We start from the raw sequence: 23,327 nt of genomic DNA, 5'->3' as shown, positions 1-23,327 counted from the left end.
CGGTGGCCTAAACCAGCCCAATCCGGCACGGCGCGGCGCTCGGGGCGGGCCCGGCGCTGGCGGCAGTTCCGGCGGAAGGAAGACGGCGGGGCCGTGCCGCGGCGTGGGCTCGGGATGGTGCAGGACCCGCGGGGACAGCTGGTGGCCGAGCTGCTGCTGCGGGCCGGGGCGGCGGGTGGCATCGTGTGCCTCTGCTCCCGCGCCTTCGTGGAGTGAGTGGCCTTGGGCGGCGGGATGGGGGGCTGAGCGTTTTTCCAACGGGCTTTGTAGTGCTGCCGTTCTTTGTTCGGTGACCGTCAGCATCGGTGTTTGTTTTTACAGGGATCGGAAGTTATATAAGCTGGGATTGAAAGGATTTTATATCCGAGATGACGATGAGAGTACGGGTAAGGTAATTGTACAGTATGGCGCGGTGAGGCGCGGAGCGAGCTGTGCGCGGGTATTGCGGTGCGGCAGGACTGCATCGCTTTCACCTGGGTCTGCTTCTAACTTTCCTATGGCGTTTGTCGTTATGCGCGCGTTTGGTGGTGCTTAAACAATTGCTAACTGTGCAGGCAGGGATTCCATTTGGTGAGATGGCTGGGGAGTGCAGTAGGGAAAAGAGAGAACGTTGGGCTCTGCTGCTCAGCTACAGTCAAAACACAGCTGTGTTATCAGCGCAGCCACCAGTCCAAACTCAGTGCTGTCCGGACTGCTGGGAAGGGAGTTAACTGCGACCCTGTCTGATGTTTGGGCTGTTGAAGCCTTATTTTGATTTCTGCTGTTGTCTTGCACTCCTGTTCTCCACTTGTTTTTACTCCCTCTTTTTGCTTAAGAAGTATGTGTGTAAAAAGAACCTGGCAGTAGAGCTGTTCTGCAACTAAGGCCTGATGTGAAAATGTACTCCTGCTGCTTTTGTAGGGTGGTAAATGCAGCATGGTCCTGAAAAAGATAAATTAATACAGCTAAAATAATGACGTAGTTAAAAAGTTTAGAATTCATGGAAGTGATAATATTGGGTTATTTTAAAAAGTGTGTGTATATATATATATATATATATATAAAATGTATAAAACTTTGTATTGATGTTAACGTTGGTTCATTGAACTAGTGCAAAAGATGAAAAATATCTATTAGTAGCTTTCAGGTACTTGTAATCTTTAAATGGGAAAGGAAGCTGAAGAAGTGTTTGTTACAGGATTTGTGTTGAGTTATAGGGGTGTTACAAGAAAGAAGGGGACGGACGCTTTGTCTGGTGATAGGACATGGGGAAATGGTTTCAAACTGAAACAGAGGAAAATTAGGTTGGCTATAAGGAAGTCTTTCACTGTGGGGATGCTGAGGCACTGGAGCAGGTTGTCCAGAGATGTGGTGGGTGCCCTGTACTTTGGACACTTGAGGTCAAGCTGGAGGGGGCTCTGAGCTACCTGATGTAGCTGTAGGTGTCCCTGTTCATTGCAGGGGAGTTGGGCTAGGTGACTTTTAAAAGTCTCCGATTACAGAACCTGGAAGATTGTATTCACTCGATGTCATTTGCTCACAGGAGAGGAACAAGCATCTGAGCAGGAGAACAGTTGTCCCAGTGTGACATTGGGAGTGGATGCTGATTGTGCTCTGGACCTGGAAGAAACTGAACTAGACTCGGAGGCCGAGCTTATGAAGAGCATGGGGTTACCTCTTCACTTTGGTGGGCACTCAGCTCACAGGGACTTTGTGGTAAAAATCACTGTGCTTTATTTTTTTCTGTTTACTTCCTGTTCTAGAATGTAGGGGCATGCCTATTCCTTAGTTGCTTTTGAGACTGCAGTTTGTGGAAATGTATCTGAGTGGCCTCATTTTCCAGCGTTTTGGGACATCATGGTCCATGCATTCAAATGCATTGCTGTTGCCTGTGCTGCCCCTTCTTTTGCTGATTGAAGGGTTTCCTTTTCCAGGGCTGTCAGTCTGGCACTTCACCTGAACAAAAGAGTGGCTATTTATTTAACAGCTTAAAAATGACTGGGACAAAAGGAAGTGGGGAACCAGAAAATTCTGTACAAAATGAGTGTATGTGAAAAGAGGAATGAGTTACTTTGGGCTTGATTGGAAAAGGCAAATGAGTGGAAAACTGAGTTGAACTGGAAAAATACATTGTTCTCTGTCATGCAGCATCTTCTGTGCTGTGACCATTCTGGCTGCTTGGTCCGTGCAGTCTGTAAAAGTTGCTTGCCGTTTGGGCTTGGCAGGGTCAGGCTGTGCTTTATGCTTCCATGTCAGTATTGCTCCTGCTGCTAGGAGGAGCTGGTTTAAAGCAGTAATGCTCGTGCTGTGCTGCAGGACAACTAAGATACTGCAAACTAAGCATGTATCTGCTTTAACTATTTAGGTGTAGGTAGTAATAGAAAAAGTTAGTTCTGTGCATTCCCCTTGTAGCTGATCAAGCCAGGCTGTTCCAAAGGACAGGGCTTGAGCTTGGGTCCTCTGCTTCCTGCAGCGAGCAGCTGGGCTTTGTGGATAGGCTGAAGTTATGTGTCAGTGGGGAAAAGGTAGTGAGATATTCAGTGCCTGCTTCACAGAATACAGACCTCCCTAGAGGTGAGAGTGCCTTTGTGCAGAGCACTCTGTGATTCTAGCCTGATTAATTTCTCAGTAAATAGGAGGAGCTTGTAAATTGTTTTACATGATGACATGTAAATAGACCTTCCAGACATCAGAGTTGAAGCTCATAGTATGCGTGTATGATTTGTGCAGCTATATAGTAGTAGTGCAAATAAGTCAAGAGAGAAGATGTTTTCTTCTAGATTACTGCTAAGTGTTGTGCTTTGCACCATATACATTAAGGTGATGTGAGAAGTGTGAGTGAAAGTTTAATGCCCATTCTCTTAAGCCAGCTCCTTGACAGGTTACCTTATGCATTTGTCAGTGCAACAAAACCAGGGGTTGCAGCCATGTGAGTTGTATTCCCTCACCACCACCACGCTTTTACGTGTGAAATTTAATTGGATAGTTTATTCAGTAACTTGGCACATTTATCTTATATAGCATTTTGTTGCTCAGGGTGTTTTGCTTACGAGCACAGGAAAAGATTTTTGTCTTCTGTTTCATTGGACAGCTGTAGTAGTTTGAGTACATGGTAACAAATGAAATGGATTAATTGCAGAAAGAGACACCTGGTTGGATAGGAATCTTTTTCCTGTATTTCTCTGAACTCTCTCAGAAATCATTGTGAGATGGGAGGAATATTTCATCAGTCATCTTTAGCCAGGCATAAACTGGTTCTGTAAGCAAGATTTACAGAACTTACAAATAAAAACATATGATGTGCTAACTACCCTAATAAATCACTTGAGCAGTGTTTGCTGGACAGGCAGGTGTCAGGCAATGGTAAGGGTTCACCTCTGTGGCACCCCAAAGAAGTCTTTGGTGTTATTGAGTGATACTCGAGCTAAACTCAGTGACTCCACAGTTCCTGACTAATCTCCCCATGGCATTTCATGGTGTTTCACACTGATGTCTTTCCTTTTAAATCACTGAACAATTATGAACAACTTCCCTTCCCAACTGGAATTCTACCTTTTCTTGGTCCTTTTTGCAGATATGCTCACAGCTGTTATTCACAGCCTTCTTAGAAGTCTTTTGCAAAATGACAGGGTCCTATCAGACCTGTATAACCCTTAGCCCTTTTTGTGGGGAGAAAGCTGACAGTGGGGTTGCAGAGTGAGAGAGGGTCACAACAAGCAGAAATGTGATTACAAGGAGGGAAAGAAAGGACTGCCTGCATGTTGTGGATTTCTGAATATATTTATCCTTTATATTTTAGGCAAAAGAAAAATATAGAAAGAGAAGTAACACGAAGTTTATGAAAAAGAAAAAGAAGAAGAGAAAAGAATTACAGCAAATACACCAGGATAAAATGGAGCAGGGATGCCAGGATCACACTTGTGATCATAAGCAGCCTATCTCAGATGAGCCAGCCTCAGCTACAGAGCAAAGTGCAAAAAACAGCAAATCTCAGATTGCAGGTGAAGGGAACTGTGGAAGTTCAGAGAGCCTTGTTAATGAGGCCTTACCTGTTGAACAGAAATGGGAGAAGTACTGGAACGAGTATGGAGAGGGCCTTCTTTGGCAAAGCTGGCTGGAGAAGCATAAAGATGTCTCATCGCCTGAAGCCATGACAGCATCTGAACCTTGGAATAGTCCAGACACCAAGGAGGAGTGGGAGCAGCATTATAGTGAACTGTACTGGTATTACTGGGAACAGTTTCAGTACTGGACAAATCAGGGGTGGACTATGGAGAGCTCACACGCTGACAGTGTTCAGCTGAATGGGGTTATGCAGGAGACTGATCTTTTGCAAGAAATGGACCTGGTCAGCCCAGAGGCTGAAGGCAGCAAAGTGCTGATCTTGGACCTGTCTCCTGCTCACACCAGAAGTGAGAAAACACTCACTTCAGGTGCTGAACCCCATCATGAGATAATCTCTGGGATTTGTAATTTAAACCTAAATTTGGACGCATTGGAGCAGAGCAGTGCACCTCTAACAGTAACTAATGAAGAGCACAGTTCATGTAACAGTGAAAGCCAGAGTCCCTGTGTTTCAAGCCAAAAGGAACCATGTGATGGAGGAACCAGGAAAAGGAGAGCATCTTGTGAAAATAGAAATATTAACCAGTCAGGTAATACACAATTAGGTAACATTAATTCTACTGCTATAACTCTAAGTGGTTATGTATAAAAACCAAGACCCTATCTTTATCACACTGTTTTTAAACATACACTGAGTATTTTGTGGAAAGGTAGCATAATTCCTTTTTCTTCCCTCTGATTCTCTGGAACATCTCTCCTGTTTAGGTTGTATATTGAATGTATTCATCTGCAAGTGATTTTAACACAATATACACTTTATACATCTCTCAAATGTACCACGAGAAGTGATAAAAGGGCACATTTGGTGCTTTACTGGTTTATTAATTAACTTTAGTATTGCAGATGTGTCATGCAGCCTGTGTTTCTTTTTTCACTGATAGTCTAAAATTAATGAAAACTCAGTTTGATGTTTTCATGAATCTGACAAATGTAAGGACAGGATTTTTTAGAAATATCCCCAAAAAAGCATTTTCGCAGTTTGGTTTTGTTTGTGGTTCTCTTTTGTTCTTCTATTTAATAATGTAATACTTAAAATTAAACTCGGTGGCTATCCTGTTTGACCACAGATTTTTCCTGCCAGAATTGCCAATAATTAACTGTGTGACAGCTTTCCTGGCAGATGTATGGTTTCTCCTGTTGAAGATGAAAGACGATATGAAATATGAGTGAAGAGTCAGCAGCTTGGGAATTCAGTTTGATGAGGAAACCTCTGAGTCCATTGCTTGTGACCTGTTAAGGAAGGAAGAAGCAGGTGTGCCCCCATATTGATCTTACAGTAGAGTTCAAATGAGAGGGATGAGAGGAAAATCTTTCTTGCACTGGAGACAAAGCTTAAGAAGAAAGAAGAAACTGTTTGGAATTTGTATCCCACAAGCATTTTATTTTTCTTGGAGAGCTGAGTTATTTTGAAATTAGTCCTGCTTAAAATTAATGCTGTAGTGTAACTAATACTGGAAGCTTGTGTTGGCACGTTGTCCCCCAAAGACAGTTGAAGAAATGTGTGGTTTGACACCTTTGCCTTATTTATCAGATAAGAATATGTGAAACAACTGAGCTGTTGCTGCAGATGCACTTTAAGGATGGGAAGTTCTGAAATTTAACATGTAAAAAGATTTAAAATAAGTTTATCTTTTCAGGTTCCCAGGAGTCAGGTAACTCATGTAGCTCAAATGACAAAGAACAGTTGCTGCTTTGTGATCAAAATGAAGATGAAGGAGAAGAGCCCCCTGAAAACAGGAGTGCCAAAGTCAAGAGAAGGTAAGTAGTGAAATCTTTTTCTTTTTTCCTCAAATTGTTATTTATAACATCTGTTTGAGATTGAGTTAAAAGATTTTCACCCAGAGGGTGAACAGGTTGCCCAAGGAGGCTGTGGATGCCCCATACCTGGAGGCATTCAAGGCCAGGCTGGATGTGGCTCTGGGCAGCCTGGTCTGGTGGTTGGTGACCCTGCACATAGCAGGGGGTTGAAACTAGGTGATCATTGTGGTCCTTTTCAACCCAGGCCATTCTGTGTTTCTGTGATAGTCTTCCATTGCTGCCTATCACTTTTCCTGGCCGTAAATGAAGGGTATGTCTTTGCTTTATAAAGAATATATGGTCTGGATGCCAAGATGTGCAAGGTGACAATACCTTGTGTGACTGAAATATATGAGATTATTAAATTGGAAGTGATTACTCATTTATTCTGGTTTAGTTAGTGTAAAACGTAGGAGATATTACTTAATAACTTGTATTGCTTAGCTAATGTGTTGCTAATAAAGTGCTCAGTACTGTGACATTCACAGAATAGTTAATCTCTGCCTTGTCACAGTCTTTTTCCTTCCTTGTAGTAAATCTGCAACCACAGAGAGGATGGGAGGCTTTTTGTTCCCTCTCTGATAAATCCAAAAACACACAGACGAAGGGATGAATGCAATTATCTGCTAATGATTCTGCTTTTGCTGTAACATTTTGATACTGCTGTAGCACTAATGATGGATAACATAGATAGTTTCATAGATGATGAAGGTAATTTAGAAATAGGGTGAACGGGCATTTTGTCTTCATCAGTTCTGCATAGGGCTTGGTATGAAATGTTTTGAGAAATCATTACAAATACTTGGAATATTGTAACTCCCATGGAGGGCCATACTGAGTTGGGTAAGAACGTGCTCATGCATATGAGTAGGTTAGTGTTATCTGCTTTGTTTGATATCAGCAGTGTGTGGGGGAGTTATTGAAATGCACTTCTAAATGGCTTCAGTGCAGGAGTTTTAATGGCATTTCTTTAAGAGTGGGTAGGTTTTGTGTTTGTTTTGTGTTTTTTTTTTTTTTTTTTTAATTTATTATATGATTATTTGGAGGGGAAAAAAAATAACCCCCAACTTAACTTGTTGTCATCTGTGTTTTCTCCTAGCCATGAACTGGATGTGGATGAGAATCCAGTGGAAGATCCTGAGGAAACCTGTTCTATTTTGGGCTTCAAGTGTGGTGCAGGACAAAAGTAATTGCTTATGAGGAACTCAGGGTTCTTCTCAGCAAGTCAGCTCTGTTGATATTATTTTAGTATGCCATTCATTTCCGTTCCAATTTTGTTGAACTTCTGGAAGATAATTGGTGAAGTTAATTTTTCTGCAGTAGCTTTAGCAGTAGAAATGCAGAGTTAGGCAACAAGAAGTGCTTTGAAAGATAAGCATAACTCATAGGGTACTTGCAGTTATATAACTGCAAACAACTGAGTAGAGAACTGAAATGCCTGCTCAGCTAGTTAAATTTGGGATGCTTAAGGGCTCAAAACGTTAATGGACTTCTCAGTTTAGAGTTCTGTGAGTTTAGATTGTAATTTGTAGATGTTTCATGCTGAAATGAGGTTGCTTTACATTAACTGTGTTAATGAAGTATTGCCAGGTTATTCAGGTTCAGTGAAATTTCCATTTTCAGTAGCATATCCTAAATATTGGTTATCAGTGCCTTAGAAGCAACATCATAGGGCACAGATGGACTGTAGCTTAGGTATAGGGCTCAAGTGACACATTTAGTACATCTATAAGATTCAAAGAGGAGTATGTCTTGTAGCTGACTCTGTCACTACATGTATGTTAATTTTAAATCATCAGAATTGTAAATTTCCCAACTAAATTTTTTTACTTTCGTTTATTTCAGATATGGTGGAATTCCAGATTTCACTCACCGAAGTGTTCAGTACCTGGAGAAAAAAGCAAAACTCAAGTCCAAGTTTTTGGATATGCGTAAACCAAGGAAGAGCAAAAATACACACATCTTCTTTACAGAAGAGCCAGAAACATCTTGCAAAAAAAATAAAACTCTAAAGAAGGTGGGTATACTTGTTAGTGTTGGTGAATTGCATAGATGTCTGTGCTCCCTTAGCTGTTGTTATATTATGCAAAAGAAATTTTGCATAATATTCCCCTTCCTTTGCATAATATTTCCCCTTCCTCTCCTCCTCCTCCTCCTGTTTAGGTGAAGAATAGTTAGGGTGGGTGTAAAAAGGCATTGGTGGATGCTTAGCAGTCTAGTAAAAGAAATGTGAGCTTAATGGTGAAGTTACATGGAACCATGTACAATATAGGTGCATCATTCCTTTAAAGATGTGTGTTGGTTTCTGTGCTTACTAAAAGTCTTTCTGATCTTAAAATGAGTTTATGAGTACATTTGTTAGTGCTGGCATTTCTGTGGTGAGGGGAAAGAAAAAAGTGTATATAATCAACATATACTGGGATGCTAGGCATTCCCTAATACTTCCCTGTGTATTCTATACATTCCCTAATACTTCCCTTTCCATAATACTTCACCCTAAAACACTGTTTTCTGGTGACGATGAAGAATGTTGTATTGAGCTCTCATCCCATTGCTATAATTTAGGATCAAAAACTTGGCCATTGCTTCCTTGTACCTGATGCCAGTGAGGAGAGCTGTGATTATGTGAAGGAGAAAAGAAGTTACAAATTTCCTCAGTCCTTCTGGCAAACAACTGCCCTAGGCCTAGTGCCACCCAGAGTAACTGTAATGTTAAAACTAGGCATCTGCAGATACCTTTGAAGAGGGAAACTGACACCTGTCCATTGGTCGGGATGCAGTGTGGAGTTACAAACTGTGCAGCAGATTTGATGCATGTACCATTTGGTACATCCTGGAGGTGAGGCAACTCACTCTCTTCTTTGCACCCAGGTTGTATCTGGTTCCCAAGACAACTTGTTTTAAAAAAATGTGCAAAGGGAGCAGAGCTAATGACCCATGTTATAACTGGATGGTTTTTTATGTGCTTATCTGTGGATATTTTCCTTTTTTCAAAATACACATGGTAGAGAATGTATCCATGGCAAGTGCTTTTGAACTGCAATGCTTTTAAACTGTCCTGTGTGCACCTGGTTACCAATTCATCTCACAGTCTGTGATATATTTCCATTCCAGGTGGAAGCGTTCCTGAAGCAGGTTAATGAACCTGCAGAGGAAATCGTGTACCAGAAAGCCTCTCCTCTGGGTAAAGTTGAGGAGTCATCAACAAGCAGTGACTCGGAGGATCAGGAAAGTGTCACCACTGCACGGAGTGTGAGATTCAGTGTGGAAACCCCTGAGCTGCTGCCTTCCAGTGTGGTTGATGGTGAACCTGGGACGAGTAAGCTGGAAGAGGCAATGGATGCAACAGCAAACAGTGCTGGATGCCAGGGAAAGGGAAAGCCCAAGTATGGCTCTGGAAGGGTGCTGGTCCCTCTGGACATACCAGATTATCTCCAGGCAGAAATGGAGGACGTGAGCCCAGGTACTCCTGTTTCCTACAAACTGGACATGACTTGGTAGTGGCCTGCTGCTCCTCTCCCAAATTATGGTGTTGTGTGGCATTTACCTGTGGTTTACCACTTGGACCAAGAAGGTCTCTTGGAATAATTTATAGCTGTACTAGTGAAAGTAGTTTGTTCCTGCAGCACCAAAATCCCAGGCCTTGCCTTTACTTTAGACAGCATTTCTGTATGGATGAACAGTGTTGATCTAACGTGTGGCCTAGTAGGTCATGTCTCTGGTTCACTCCTCTTTTTCCCCTGTGAGAGCTATTCACGTCAGCCAGAGGCAAGGAATGCTCACTTTTGGATTCATATATGCACATAGATTTAGGAAATGTGTGTTGTTTAAAAAAAAAAAAAAAAATTTATAGTATGAACGTGCTTATTTAACCCTTGGAAAAACAGAAAATAAGATTATTCAGCTTTCTGCATAGTTTAATCCTTCCCACAGAAATCCGGTTGTGTTATAATTATTTAAAATGCTGATCTAGATTGATTCTTATTCCTATTTAGTACATAGGCATTAAATTGGTGTCTGATCCACGTTTGCTCACCATTTACAGCTTATTTCTATCAGCTGAAAGTCATGTCTAGCCTGCTAAGACTCCTAAATAATGGGTAAAATATTATCATTTTATAACTGTGACAGATGTTTGATAGATTACTTTATTCCTTTGCTATATAGAATGCCCTTTTTTAACTTAAACTACTGATCTGCATAATCTGGCAGACAGTATTAAAGGTCATTTAGCAGTGTTGCTTAACTCGAGCATCTTGACTCTTATCTAGCTGCCAGTTATATTCATAGCCTACGAAGACAGTTAGTTAACTTTTACAGTGTCTTCCAGTTGTAGATGAAAAAAATACTGCAAAGAAGAAGGAGAGAAAAAGGAGGAGAAAGCATAAGATTGCACTGGGAGAGATACCTCCTGAGATTGCTGCGGATCCTGAGCTGATCAAGTACTGGGCTCAACGCTACAGGCTGTTCTCTCGCTTTGATGAGGGGATTAAACTTGATAGAGGTAGGTGTATCCAATATACAGGGTTTTGACTTGGGTGGCATAAGGGGTACTCAAGCCTGTGACCTTTCTTACAGCTTATTACTAATTCTTTTGAAGTGCAATAATGAATGTAATTTTGTTCTCTTAACGTACACCGTCTTTCAGCAGTCATTTTCAAGGTTACATTTTTCCATGTTATGTGGCAGCCACTTCCAGATCATCAGCTCATAGATAAATAAGGACTTTTTAAAAAAGGGTGTTACCACTCTTTTTAGTAAGATTTTGGTAAGGCTTTCATTTCTAATACTTCCCCATATCAACACATAGATTGTTTGGCAGGCCAAGCATGGCTGTAAGGAAAACAACGTGTAGGATGTGAGAGGATATATTTCTGTTTTATTTGTGGCAGAGCATATTTATGACATGTATGAGGTTTTTTTGCAGCTGTATTTATGTACTTGTCCTTCATAAGCACCAAGTTCAACAAAGCCTTCACTAAGAATCAGGCATATCTATTCACATCAGTGAGACTTTGTTTGCTTAGCAAATCACTGGACTTACCAGAGTTTATAATCTTGAAAGCCTGTATTTCCTGGTCAAATGTGTTAAGCCAAAGTTGCTGGGATTAATGCTAAACCTTCAGTTGTTTATTTTTAATTTAGATGAAATAAGTGGCAAAAAATACTTTTCTTCTCTTCCCTTTGTAGAGGGCTGGTTTTCTGTTACTCCTGAGAAGATAGCAGAGCATATTGCAGTCCGTGTGGCTCAGTCATTCAACTGTAATACAATAGTGGATGCCTTCTGTGGGGTTGGAGGAAATGCTATTCAGTTTGCTTTGACCTCAAAAAGGGGTAAGTGGGCATTGTATGCAGCACATTGTTTCATTTCTTCAACCTTTTTCCCTAAAATTAGGGAAGGAAGTTAGGAGGAAGTTTTTTAGGAGGAAGTTTTTCACTCAGAGGGTGGTGATGCACTGGAACAGGCTGCCCAAGGAGGTTGCGGATGCCCCATCTGTGGAGGCATTCAGGGCCAGGCTGGATGTGGCTCTGGGCAGCCTGGTCTGGTGGTTGGTGACTGCACATAGCAGGGGGCTTGAAACTAGAGGATCGTTGTGGTCCATTTCAACCTATTCTATGATTCTATGAAAATTGGAGGAAAAACTGCTTTCCAATTTAATGTCAAAGTTGGATTTACGTTGTATATAATCATTGTTAGTTTTACTTGGCATAGTAGCTAGTCCATAAGATGCTCTGAAGATTGCTGTTAAAGGTTAAATTCTGTTTGCAGTGACACCAAAAAGCTGCTGCTTTTCTCAATAGTATGTTAAGGCTAAGTACTCAAAAACATATTTCATGTGAAATGTACTTAAAATATTGGAATAGGATCACCTGTGGGTGCAGCAGGACCTAATACAGAAAAGCAGTGATAACTTGATATTAGTGTAAGTTCTTGTTTCCAGGTAATGAAATTGCAGTGAATCATGAGAGTGCTTTCTGTAAAAACATTGACTACTTAATCCTCCTCTAGTCTTGAAACACTCTGGTAAAATACCAGCTCATCGAACGCTTCCAAGTAATTTCTGAGCAAGAAAAATGGTAGTTTGTGCTGTGTTAAATTTGGTAGGCTATGATGCATTCTATAAATATTTCCTAAATTTCACATTAGTTTACATGATTATGTACTGCCATTGTATCATAATTCTTGTACAGCACTGGGTGTTTTTCCAACTCAATTTTCAGTGTAATGTGATCAGCCACAAGGTAAACATTAATCTTTGTCAAAGGAGAAGAACAGGTTTCCAGTTTGACTCTGTGTAAGCTGTTGGGCTCCTGCCAGGAGAGAAGATCTGGCTATGGTGTTGCTGTGACTTTGGTGTGAATGCATGGAGCTTCTGCTGTAAAGTAAAGGATCTTCCTTTCCCTCCGAGGAGCTGGAGCTTCATATTTTCTGCTACCTAGAAAATGAAGTCATTGCTTAGCACTTAAAATGAAATTATGGATGTGATATGTATCTGGTTGCTACAAGCATTGTACATTGTGAAATGCATTGTGAAACTTTTTGTTTGGTAACTGGGTGGCATCCATGTGACAGTCAGATGCTCTGTGCACTTTGCAGCCCACATTACCTGTTCATTTCCTCCCTTGTTCCCTTGCAGTGATTGCTGTTGATATAGATCCCGAGAAACTCAGCCTTGCACGCAGCAATGCCGAGGTGTACGGCGTGGCCAACCAGATTGAATTTGTGTGTGGAGACTTCATGGTGCTGGCTGCTGACCTGAAAGCAGATGTTGTGTTCCTCAGCCCTCCTTGGGGCGGGCCTGACTATGCCACTGCTGAAATCTTTGACATCCAAACTATGATTTGCCCAGATGGATATCCTTTCAAAGCTGTGTGTCATCATGGGTGTGATTTTCAGTCTTTTATGTTTTTTTTGTTCCCTCTTCTCTTGAGGTGGGCTTTGCCATGTCCAGCTGGCAGACCGAAAGTGATGGTATCTGGATGAGGTGCTACAAGATATGGTTTAATAACTTAGTGATAGTAATGGTGATAGGAGAACAGTTGGACTAGATGATCTGGTATGTTCATATCTTCTAATTTAAAGTATTCATTATTTTTGTTATATGATTTTATTTAAAGAAACAACCCTGAAGTAATCAAATACACATGTGGCATATGCATAGGCAATCATTAGTTATGTGAGTTATAATTTTTTTTTTAATGAGAGCTAGCCTTGCTTAAAATATTTATATCGTTATTATAACACCTCATAATGTGGGAAAACAGAAGAATGCAAGCAAAATATTAACTCAATTAATGTATAAAATGTAATGTTAGTTTATTTACATTGGTAGTGAGCAGCCATTCATTTAGGAAGGCATGAGCATAACAGTCTCATCAACTACAAAACTGTGTTTTTCTTTGTCAAATAATCTCTTTTTATTCCTTTTTAGCTAAATTGTAGCTATACCTCTAAGGGTAAAGAAATCTATGCCTATGTGAGAGGCAATGTTACGCAAAATGATTTAGAAAGCAGGTATCAAACCAGTGTACTGACTGTAAACTGCTTCTCAAATTCTTTTCTTGTAATTCAGTTAAATTTTCTAGGTAAAATGAGTGAATTGGTTGGGGTTCTTTGAGGTTTTTTTTGTTTGCTTTTTTTTTTTTTTTTACAAAAAAAAAAAAGGACAGTAATGGTGAAATAATGGTATTTCTACATTTAGTACTAATTTCTGCATTTCAGAACAATATCTAATTACACAGCCATTACGTTATTGCATAACAAGCTTTCAAAATGAAAAATATGTAATAGTTTCTCCCTCCCTCCACATTTATTTATTTATTTATTTATTTCCTTTACTGGCTCCTACATTTGAAATTTTCAGGCTCTCCAAGAAGATTACAAACAACATTGTTTATTTTCTACCTCGGAACGCTGACATTAACCAGGTACGTTACTGGAAAATGGCTTGCTAACTACCAAAACCTCAACTTGGTAAAACAGAGATAGTATAAGCACAGAGTTAAGGTTTTTTAGTCTGTTCAGCTGAACGTGTTTGTTTTGTTTTGTTTTAAATTTGAACCTTACATTAAGTGGTTTCTGTGTTTCTAGCACTTCTGGCATATTTAGAAATGGGAGTAGTAGATGATTTTCATTATTTTGATACTATTCCTTCATAGAGCAGCAGACTGGAGATACTTACAGACAATCCAAATATAGTATATTTGCGTGCTAGACAGATACATTCATATAAAAGAAAGAAGGTATTTTAACCAGCTCATACCATCTCATATATTCTGAGTCCTAAACCTTTCTGGCTTTCCGTTCATGAAGGAGTTGCAGGAGATCACTGTACAGCCTGGTATCATTAATGCCATTACTGTCATTCTCATTAGCATTTTAGTACAGTCTCAAGCAAGAGACATATGTCATGCTGCCCATACAGGTGTGTAGTTACCTAGGGGCTGCTTGCAGAGCAGTGATTGGATTACTTAGATGTAGCACTGACTTGTTAAACACACAGTTTATTTTACCAGTTCAGAGTGGTGCTTTTTTTTTGTTTGTTTGTTTTGGTGGTAGAAATGTTCATTAGAAAAGTACTGTACCTGTTTGGTTGTTCAGATTGTTGATGTGGAATGTCAAATACAGTTTGTTTTTCAGTGTTTGAAATTAAATATGTCAGTCAAGTACTTTTTTTATTTTGGAAGTAATTAGATGACTGTAGCACTTCCCCTGAGTGTCTGGTTTAGTTTCCTCTGTATATTTTCTATGCTAATTATGTCTTATAGATTTTAAGCTAAGATGGAGCAGTGAGATGTTCTCTTCACTTGCCTTATGCCACAGAACTTCACAGGTTTATTTCCAGCTTTTCCAAAAGCTTTGTCTAATGTAGAGCAGATGAGGACTTCAGCCAGTGCCTGCAGACATGGTTTATGGCAAACAGACAGTATGAGAAATTGTCATGGCCTAGCTGTTAGCGTGCTCTGCCTGTGTAGCACCTGTGTGTGGTTGGATTAGATGTTTTGCTGCCCCTACCTCTTGGTCCATTTGGTTCTGAGTCTTGTTGGAATGCTCTGAATGTTCCTTGATGTACATCCACAGGTTCTCCTCTACACAAATTGCTGAAAATAAGTGCTGTCGCTCAGAATTGTGGCTATGTGTTCACAGCTTAGTTGTGAAAGGAGATACTTGGATTCAGCTCAGTTTTCCCATCTATAGGCTGTTCTCATGGAAAGAAAGCAATTCCTTATGCTTTCTCTAGATACTGTGCCAGTATACAGAAAAAAAAAGATCTAAAGGTTGATTATCTGACAGTGTGGAGAGAGGATATGCATCTAGCTTAGTGTTGAGGGAAATTTAGTGTTGGTACTTGCTTGGACAGTGGTGGGTTGTACTTGACCTTCCTAACTATGATTGTAGTGGATTCTCTGGTCCACAGAAGACTATGCAGAGGTTACAGCCTTGGCCGTCGTAATCTCTGGTTGTATTGAAGTGACATTTCTGAATTTACCACTACTGAAATTTCAGGACTGTGAATTTTTAGAGGAAAGGAAGATATATCTTCAAGGTTCCTTAATGGTAGGTGTGAGCAGTTCTTCTTCTTAGTTTCTATATGATTTTGCCCACAGTTCTGATCCATTTTATTTATCTCATGGATCGAATAGAGTAGCTCCTGTCCTGACAACCTTGGCAAGGGTGCAGAACCCCACTGCTAGTGTATCATCATATGGCTGTGCTTGTAAATGTAATCCATAAGCACCAGGGGCCCAGAAAGGTCTGATGAAGAAAATATTTAACATTTTTTGCAGGAGATTAAAACCTGAAATCTAAATAACTTCGATAAGGCAGTATTTGCTGAGAGATTACCTGATGCCTTAGATTTGAAACTTACAAGGTTCTTAAGTTCATTTATGATAGCACTGCACAGGCTTATCAGAATTGCCTCTTCAGTGTCCTTAAAAGTTCTCTTTTTGTATACATGCAAATACTTCAGGCTTTCAGAAGCTCCTAGAAGAGGCAGTCTGGAATGTTTAGCATGGAAGGTGGCAGTTGTTAAATCTTCAATACTCTGCCTCTTGTTTTTTACTGACTGAATCTGCAACCAGAGTGTGCTTTGCTAGTTAAAATTAATTTGGAAGCTGATTTAATTTCTGTTGCGAAACTCCATGCAGATGTTAATACTGATTGTAAGCCAGTGTAGCAGTGCATGTTGGCTTGTCTGATAGTAGATCTCAGGTTTGTAGAAATAGATGCCCAGCTACTGGAATCGACCTTAAAACTAAAATCCTGCTTTTCCTTTAGTTAGGAGGGTGCAAATTTACTGGAAAACATATCCTTTTGTTTTTTGGTTTTCTTTTTTTTTTTCAGCATTAGATATGTTGGGTAGTGTGAATTCTTGCTGTGAAAGCAGGTGGTTGTTGACCTCAACTGTGCTGTTTCTGAGGGCACTGCATTCACTGCCTTCTTGGTAGATCAGACCTGCAACCTTGTTCTGTATGGCTGTATTCCAAAAGTGATGTGAACTATGCCTGCATAGTACTATGATTTTTCTGAGTCAATTTGGTCTTGCAGAGTGGAGAGAGGATTCCTTTGGCTGAATCCTCTTAGAAAATTCAGTGAATTTATGTGCAAGAGCAAACTTCTGTACTTCTGCCTCAAGAGGGAGCATCGAACCAGTGAAACACACTTGGTGTGTTCACAAGAAATAGGAAACATTTATCTCGGTTGCATCCAATCTTCTTGATTTATAAGCATGTTTATAAGCATGTGCTTGATTCAAAATGTATGTCTGTTTTTACGTTTAACTAATCTTTCAGAAATGTTCTTTCTGATTAGGGAATATTCAGGAACCATTATATATGGTTCCTGATAAAAACATAGTTGATATTTGCAGTTCATCCTTGCTGATACCTGTTTCTTTGCAGCATCTTTACCTCTAAGTCTTTTTTTTTTTTTTAAACTTTGTATCCTTTAAAAAAAAAAAGTTTGGGAGGGAATTGGGTTGAAGGGCAGAATTGTGAGATCTATAGATATTACCAGTTGAGATCATGTTTTAGTACTACTTCAGTTGTGGGTGGGACTAAGCTTTTATTTGGCTGCCAGCAGTATTTTTGGAAAACAGAATAAAAAGTTTGATCAACTAAGAATTCTTTCAAGGTAAGAAAGAACTTGAGATCACTGTCTCAAATAGACATGTGCATTCAAATCAAAATTATGCTGTAGCAAATTTGCTGTAGCAAATACAGGTGAAAATGTTTGGTAAACATTTGGGTATTTGAAAGCTGATTTTACCTTCTATGAGAAGAATTAATGATACTAATTTAAGCTGATAGTAGTTAAAAATAAATAAATGAGGATATCTGTGCCTTGGCGAAATTCTGATGAAGACACATTTCCTGCCCTTGCTCTGTGGTTAATAGGCTTCATGAGCAGCAGGGAACCTGAAGTCAGGGAACGTTCAACCTTTCCCAACATACTTGTTCTCAGCTGGTTCGTTTCCATCACATCAAGGGAAAGAAAGGAGATACCTGCAGGCGATACTATGTTTGGATCTTCAAACCTCAGCTAAGCCTAATCAAGACCTGCATGAGTGATTGGAGAAGCAAGCTGGTTGAGACTGATTAAATAATGTCTACATTCAGCAAGCTGTGCTAAGCCTCATTGTGTACTCACCTCAGGGACTGGCATTTATCCTTGATTGGTTGCACCGCCTCTTTTCTTCTCTTCTTTATCTTAATATTTGCTGCAAAGAGGGAAGAATCTGGGGTTTAGTGTAGGAGTTTCTTTGTAGTGGTTTCGCCTCATTAGAGAAGGGCACCAAAGCATATAGAATCCTCCTAGGTGTTCACACACTAATGCAGTGATGCAGCAGACTGTTCTGCATGACATAGGTCCTGTTGCTGAGGTGTTTGTCCTGCCACTGGTTGTCAGGACAGGGTCAGGGTGGCTGATGCCCTCTCCTGAAAAACTGGTGAGACTTACATGCTGATGGTATAAGGCATTAGCACATCAGCTTCTCTACCAACCTAGCCAAGCACAACAGCTGGAGCAGTGGTGAACATGTGGTTTGTTGCTCACCCCACCCATTATCAATTATTGCTCAGCTCGAGCTATCTTTTTGGGATAGAAGATATGTTTTGGTCTATCCAAAGTCCGGCCTGTGACATAAGAAAAGCACAGTAGTTCTGTAAAGAGATTTGGCGGTGTTAGAAAGCCTTTCTCCATGGGGTAAATTGGTTGAAATGATCTATCCAGGAGGGAGATAGTAGCGTTGGCTCTGTGCTGTGGGTTAAGCAGTAGTGTTGTGGTCATGTTCCAGACCTTGCTAGCGTGCTACACGAGCTTTGTACTAACAGGCTTCGTGTCAGTATGGGGTGGGGTAGAAGAAAAGATCTAATAAATTAAAAATAAATAAATAAAGGAAGCATCAGGAATTTTTCTAAAGTGGGATAACTTAAAAACAAACAAACAAAAACAAAACGCCAGACCTTCAAAATTCAAGTCTATTTCACATTCAAATTTGAGTATAGTTGCAATTTCATAAACAGGAGCTGTTGTATTTATTGAAAATATATTTTCAGTTTTGCTATTATATTTTCAGAGTTGCTATTAAACTTCTGAAAAATTTCCCTGTTTTCAGCCAGCAATATTTGGATGTAAAAGTAGCATGGCATAACAGAGGAAGAATACTGATTTTTTGGTAATATATTTCCTTTAAAGGTCATCTGGTTCATTAAAGGTCATCTGGTTCAGCTCCCCTGCAATTACAGTCAGCTACATCAGGGACAGCTACATCAGGTTGCTCAGAATCCTCTCTAGCCAGACTTTGAGTGTCTCCAGGGACAGGGGCATCCACCACATCTCTGGGCAAACCTATTCCAGTGCCTTACTACCATTACTGTAAAAAGAACTTTTTTCCTTTTATGTAATTTAAGTCTCTCCTGTTTTAATTTGAAACCATTTCCCCTTTTCCTTTCACAACATACCCTGCTAAAGAGTTTGTCCCCTTCCTTCTAATAGCCCCCATTTAGATACTGAAAGGTTGCTATCAGCTCTTCCTGGAGCCTTTTCTTTTCCAGACTGAACGGCCCCAGCTCTCTCAGCTTGTTCTCATAGGGAAGAAGCAGGAGGAGTTCTTCCCTGTCATCAGAATTAGAGAATACCTCCAGGGTTTCAGCCTGTGCAAGATTAAAGCTAGGTTCTGTCTCTTAACTTTCAGTAAAGGCTGTTTGTTGTTTTTTTTTCCAAATGTGATGCTCACATCACAGTCAAGGCTGTGATGCTTCAACCAGCATCCTTTATGGTCTCATCCATCCCTCTGGTGGATGTCTGCCTTCTTTGAACCTTGCTAGAAGGAGAGGTCATGCAGCAATGAGGAGAGAGTGGAGCATGAAACAGTGGAGATGATGTGTCTGGATGCAGTACTGGCATTTCTGGGAAGATGCACTGTGTGAGGGCAGCTGGGTTGGGCATGGTGCTGCGTTTTGTAGTTGAGCAGGAGAGAGACCTGGTGGGAAGTGATAAACACAGTGCCGTAGCAAGGTGTTCATAGGTACATACTCTTCCATCTGTGCTATTTATCATGTTCTCCCACGGTTACTACTAGTTAATGGGAAGTATATATGTTGGCGTTGTAACAGTGATCGGCAACTTCTTTCCGCTTAAGCTATTAGTGAATTAATTGTTAGCAGCTTGTTGTGACTCCATCAATCATGAGCTGACCTGCCAGCAGTCTGCCTGATTTTTGTATTGATGTGTAACATAGTCCTGCTGGGAAAGTCTTACAGACTGCATTTATTCCCTGTGTACTGTGCTTTCGAAAAATAGGTGGTGTAGAAGACAAGCAAAAGGTTACATTTGTCGTTATGTAGAGTTGTGTTGTGTGTTTGTTTTTTAATGTGGTCACTTTTCAGACTTCTTCCTATTTCTGTATTGGAAACTGACGCCTGGGTTTGGGACTTCAGCTATACCTAATTAAATGAAATCACTTCTCAATCGCAGGACATTTTGCTATCCTAAATGGTGGTTTCACGTGTCTGGTTATGTTTCAGATGTTATTACTGTTTGGTCTGTATCTAGTGCTTAGAATGATTTGCTGGTCCTAAAATCAAGCAAAATGCTGTTGACTCTGATAGTGAAGAAAAGAATGCACATCGTGCACATCCTTTTTCTTTTCTTGCCTTTGTTTCCTCAATGTAATGATACTCCATTTTTGGAAAATCAAGATTGAAAATGAAACTTTGATTTTGTCTGCATATCTTGTGCCTAGATGGTAAGATGTTTATTGTGCTTCACGTTTTGAAAGACCACCTGGAACCATGTAGTCTTTTTAGGGTCCTTCCAACCCAAGCCATTCTATGATTCCATAATAATACTTTTTGTATGGCAGTTTGTCCTTGTTAATCTGTCAGGCTTCACTGAGCCGTTCCGAGGAAAGCTTGCAGCTAGCAGCTTGCACATAATTAAATTTGCAACCTCCAGCAGTTTATAAACAAGCATGGTGATGGAGCATTTGTGTTTTCCTCTGAATGTTGGTGGTTCCATCTGAGCAGTCAGTGCCTCCTCGCTGGGCTCCCTTTGCTTCCCTGCACCTCCCATTCACGTGAGAAGCTGCGATGTTGACAGATGTGTTCTGAGGAGTGCAGTCATGGATTTTTGCAATCTGAAGATTTCTGTCCTGACTCTGCCTCTGCAGTTTATGCCTATGTGCCCATTAGAGTTTTGTCACCTTTGAGTTTTCAAATATATATTTTTAGGAGGCAATTGAAATTACTCTTATTAATCCTGGATTTAATGCTTTAAAGTTGTATATATATTTATACGTGCAGCATGTGGATATTGTGCTCTCAGGTATCCTTCAGCAAATGCCACCTGTTAGCAGAGGGAGTGACATCTACCTGCATTACTGAATAAGTATTCTGTTTGGACTTCTAAGAGGAATACTTAGTAAAGACTTCAGTTTGATATGAATGAGCAAGTAGTACTTATATGTGCTTAATTATATAAATTGTGCTCCAAACTTGGGACTGGGTAATCAATCCCAGGTAGTATCAGTGTTCATATATTAAGTTGACCAATCCAGTCAATATTCCTGAAGAGTTAAGCAGCTATAGCTTCAGAAGGCATTCTCTTACACTTTTTGCAAGAGTCATTTACAATAAAATAGGACAAAATTAACATCTTCCTGGGAAAAAAAATAAATGGGTTGCCTTGCAGTATTAACGGCTTTTAGAATGTCAAGAAGGAAAAGGTAAGTCATAAAATTAACATTCTTGATCACTTGCCAGTTCAGACTCTCGTGCTATTTATAAATTGGCCTGCTTCTGCTTTTTTACTTAAGTGGCGGGTTCCTCTTTGACAAGAATGTGGAATTTTTTTTTTCCTATCACCATTACACTGAAGGATGAATAAAACTGCTCAGACTTATGTTTTTATCTACAGACAGAGAAAGAAAAAGAAAAAAGGGGGGAGAGGAAAGGAAAGTAAATGTCTGTTTTAGATAAGTGTGATCTTTCTGGGCAAGTCAATAAGGGTTCAAGGTATAATTTAGATTAATTTGTTATTTCCTCTTGATGGTAGGCTGCTTTTTTACTTGCAGTAAAATAGAGGAAGCTCAGCATGTTTATATTTAAACCTGTGCTACAGAGTGAAGTCTCGGAGGAGTTCAGAAGTGGCAATAACGCAAGCCGAACTTCACATTTTAGCTGGCAATGTCACAGACATCTTGGTTTAAAGATCAGTGCAAGCCTACTGCGGGCCTGCAGACCTTCTGTTTTTTATTTTGTTGATGTGGAGGGTTTTCCAGCGTCAGACCCACTGGGGAGCAGCACAGCATGGCAGCCGCCTCCCACTGTGCGGCCTGCAGCAGGGAGCAGTCAGTCATCTACCGTCTGCCACAGCACTGCTGGGCGTGGTAAACATGAGCGGAAGGGGACGGAGGGTTGTGTGCTCCGGTCCAAAAGACAAAGTCCACAACAGTGTTTCCTTTACAGTTGTCAGTTGTAATCATTAAGCACCAAAGGTGCTCACTGGGCTCGGTCAACAGAGCGTGAGCGGTCTCGCTCGGGTGGCTGCAGACAGGCCCTGCGCTGCCCCACAGGCTCTCTACCTCATTCTTCAGCGGTTGCTCAGCTGCCGGCTGCCTTACCATCAACAGTGTCTGAGATTCACCTGCACGCAGCAACAGCTTTTCTTTTGTTGTTGCAACAGGAAAAAAAAACAGAAAAGATAGTATATTTGAAAGCTGTTTGGTTTGGGGGCTGCATATCTTCTTGTTATGGTGTTTTTGTTTTGGTTGGTTGCTTTATTTCCTTCCCCAGCTCTTCAGCACAACTTTTATGCTTCCCAGTTTCAGGATTTGTTTTTACTCTGCCCACGAAACTTTGCATTTTGACATGTAAATTTATTTATTTATTTATTTATTTTAACGTTTTGACACTCAGGATTTTGGCTTGGTTTTTGCTGTCACCATTACCAGGCAAGCATCAGGGATGCTTGTGCTCTTGGTGCTCTGCAAACCAGGCTGTAGTATGTCTCAGCATAGTGTGAGAAGTAGTGATTCTTTATCTTTAGTTCTCAAGTTCTCCTGTTTTTTTTGGCTGAGTGGATAGGAACGAATTCTAGGTCCCCAGAAAGCCACAGACTCACTTCTGTGATAAAATAGGAAACACATGGAGGACCGGAGGCGTTAGGCACCAGTGATATCAGAATAAAGATGTTTTACATGACACGAACAGAAGTTTGGGGATTTTCCTCTATACCTGCACATTGATTGACTTATTTCTTGTTCTTTTGTTTTTCAGATCGCTTCCTTGGCAGGGCCAGGAGGGAAAGTTGAAATAGAACAAAATTTTCTCAATAACAAACTGAAGACAATAACAGCTTATTTTGGGGATCTAATAAGGCCTGACCTCTCCTGAATTTCATGTGCATTCTTCTAGGTGCAACCTCCTTGACTACTTTACTGCATAAACCTTTGTACAACTGGCTTGTCCAAAATGACGTAATGCTGTTTCCTGCTTTAATTTTTATTCTGAAAAACGTTTTGTTCATTGCTACTGCCAATAAATGTTTTATAAGAATTTTGGCAAATTTCTAAAACTGGAGTAGCTGTGAACGGAGGAGAAACTCTTTTTGACACAGTCTTGCAAGATCAGTCAGTTGAAGGAGGACCTGGGGACTTCTTTGCAGCTCTGATGTGTGCTGCGGTACTTACTCCATTGTGGATGTTCAGGGTGTTAAATAGTTTGAAAAACACCAAGTGTCAAGAATGCTGTCAGTGCTGAAAAAACATGAGCACCTGAACATAATGTGGACCTACATGGTGTGATACACGGCGCCAGATGCAGCTGTCACCTAGCTTCACAGGCTCCCTGCTTGCCTGGAAACCTTCTCAGGTTTCTTTATGGTATGATGGCCTACACATTTGTTATAGTGAGTTCTGCAG

At 40.5% G+C, this 23,327-nt stretch overlaps 1 protein-coding gene across 1 annotated transcript; it reads left to right on the top strand.

Moving 5' to 3' along the window:
* Window positions 1-114: 114 nt before the first annotated feature.
* TGS1 (trimethylguanosine synthase 1) lies at window positions 115-22,800 on the top strand (the record flags this gene model as incomplete). The annotated part of the gene is made up of 13 exons (XM_079534024.1): window positions 115-212; window positions 322-386; window positions 1,523-1,695; window positions 3,779-4,634; window positions 5,742-5,862; window positions 7,001-7,087; window positions 7,747-7,918; window positions 9,016-9,364; window positions 10,232-10,405; window positions 11,092-11,235; window positions 12,540-12,774; window positions 13,767-13,830; window positions 22,684-22,800. The coding sequence occupies 13 exons, from the start codon at window positions 115-117 to the stop codon at window positions 22,798-22,800; spliced, it is 2,655 nt and encodes an 884-aa protein (XP_079390150.1).
* Window positions 22,801-23,327: the final 527 nt, after the last annotated feature.

This window comes from Tetrao urogallus, assembly GCF_951394365.1.
Source record: "Tetrao urogallus genome assembly, chromosome: 3".
NCBI classification, from domain to species: domain Eukaryota; kingdom Metazoa; phylum Chordata; class Aves; order Galliformes; family Phasianidae; genus Tetrao; species Tetrao urogallus.
The sequence above is the reverse complement of the archived record's forward strand: the minus strand, read 5'-3'. Positions and strand labels throughout refer to the sequence as shown.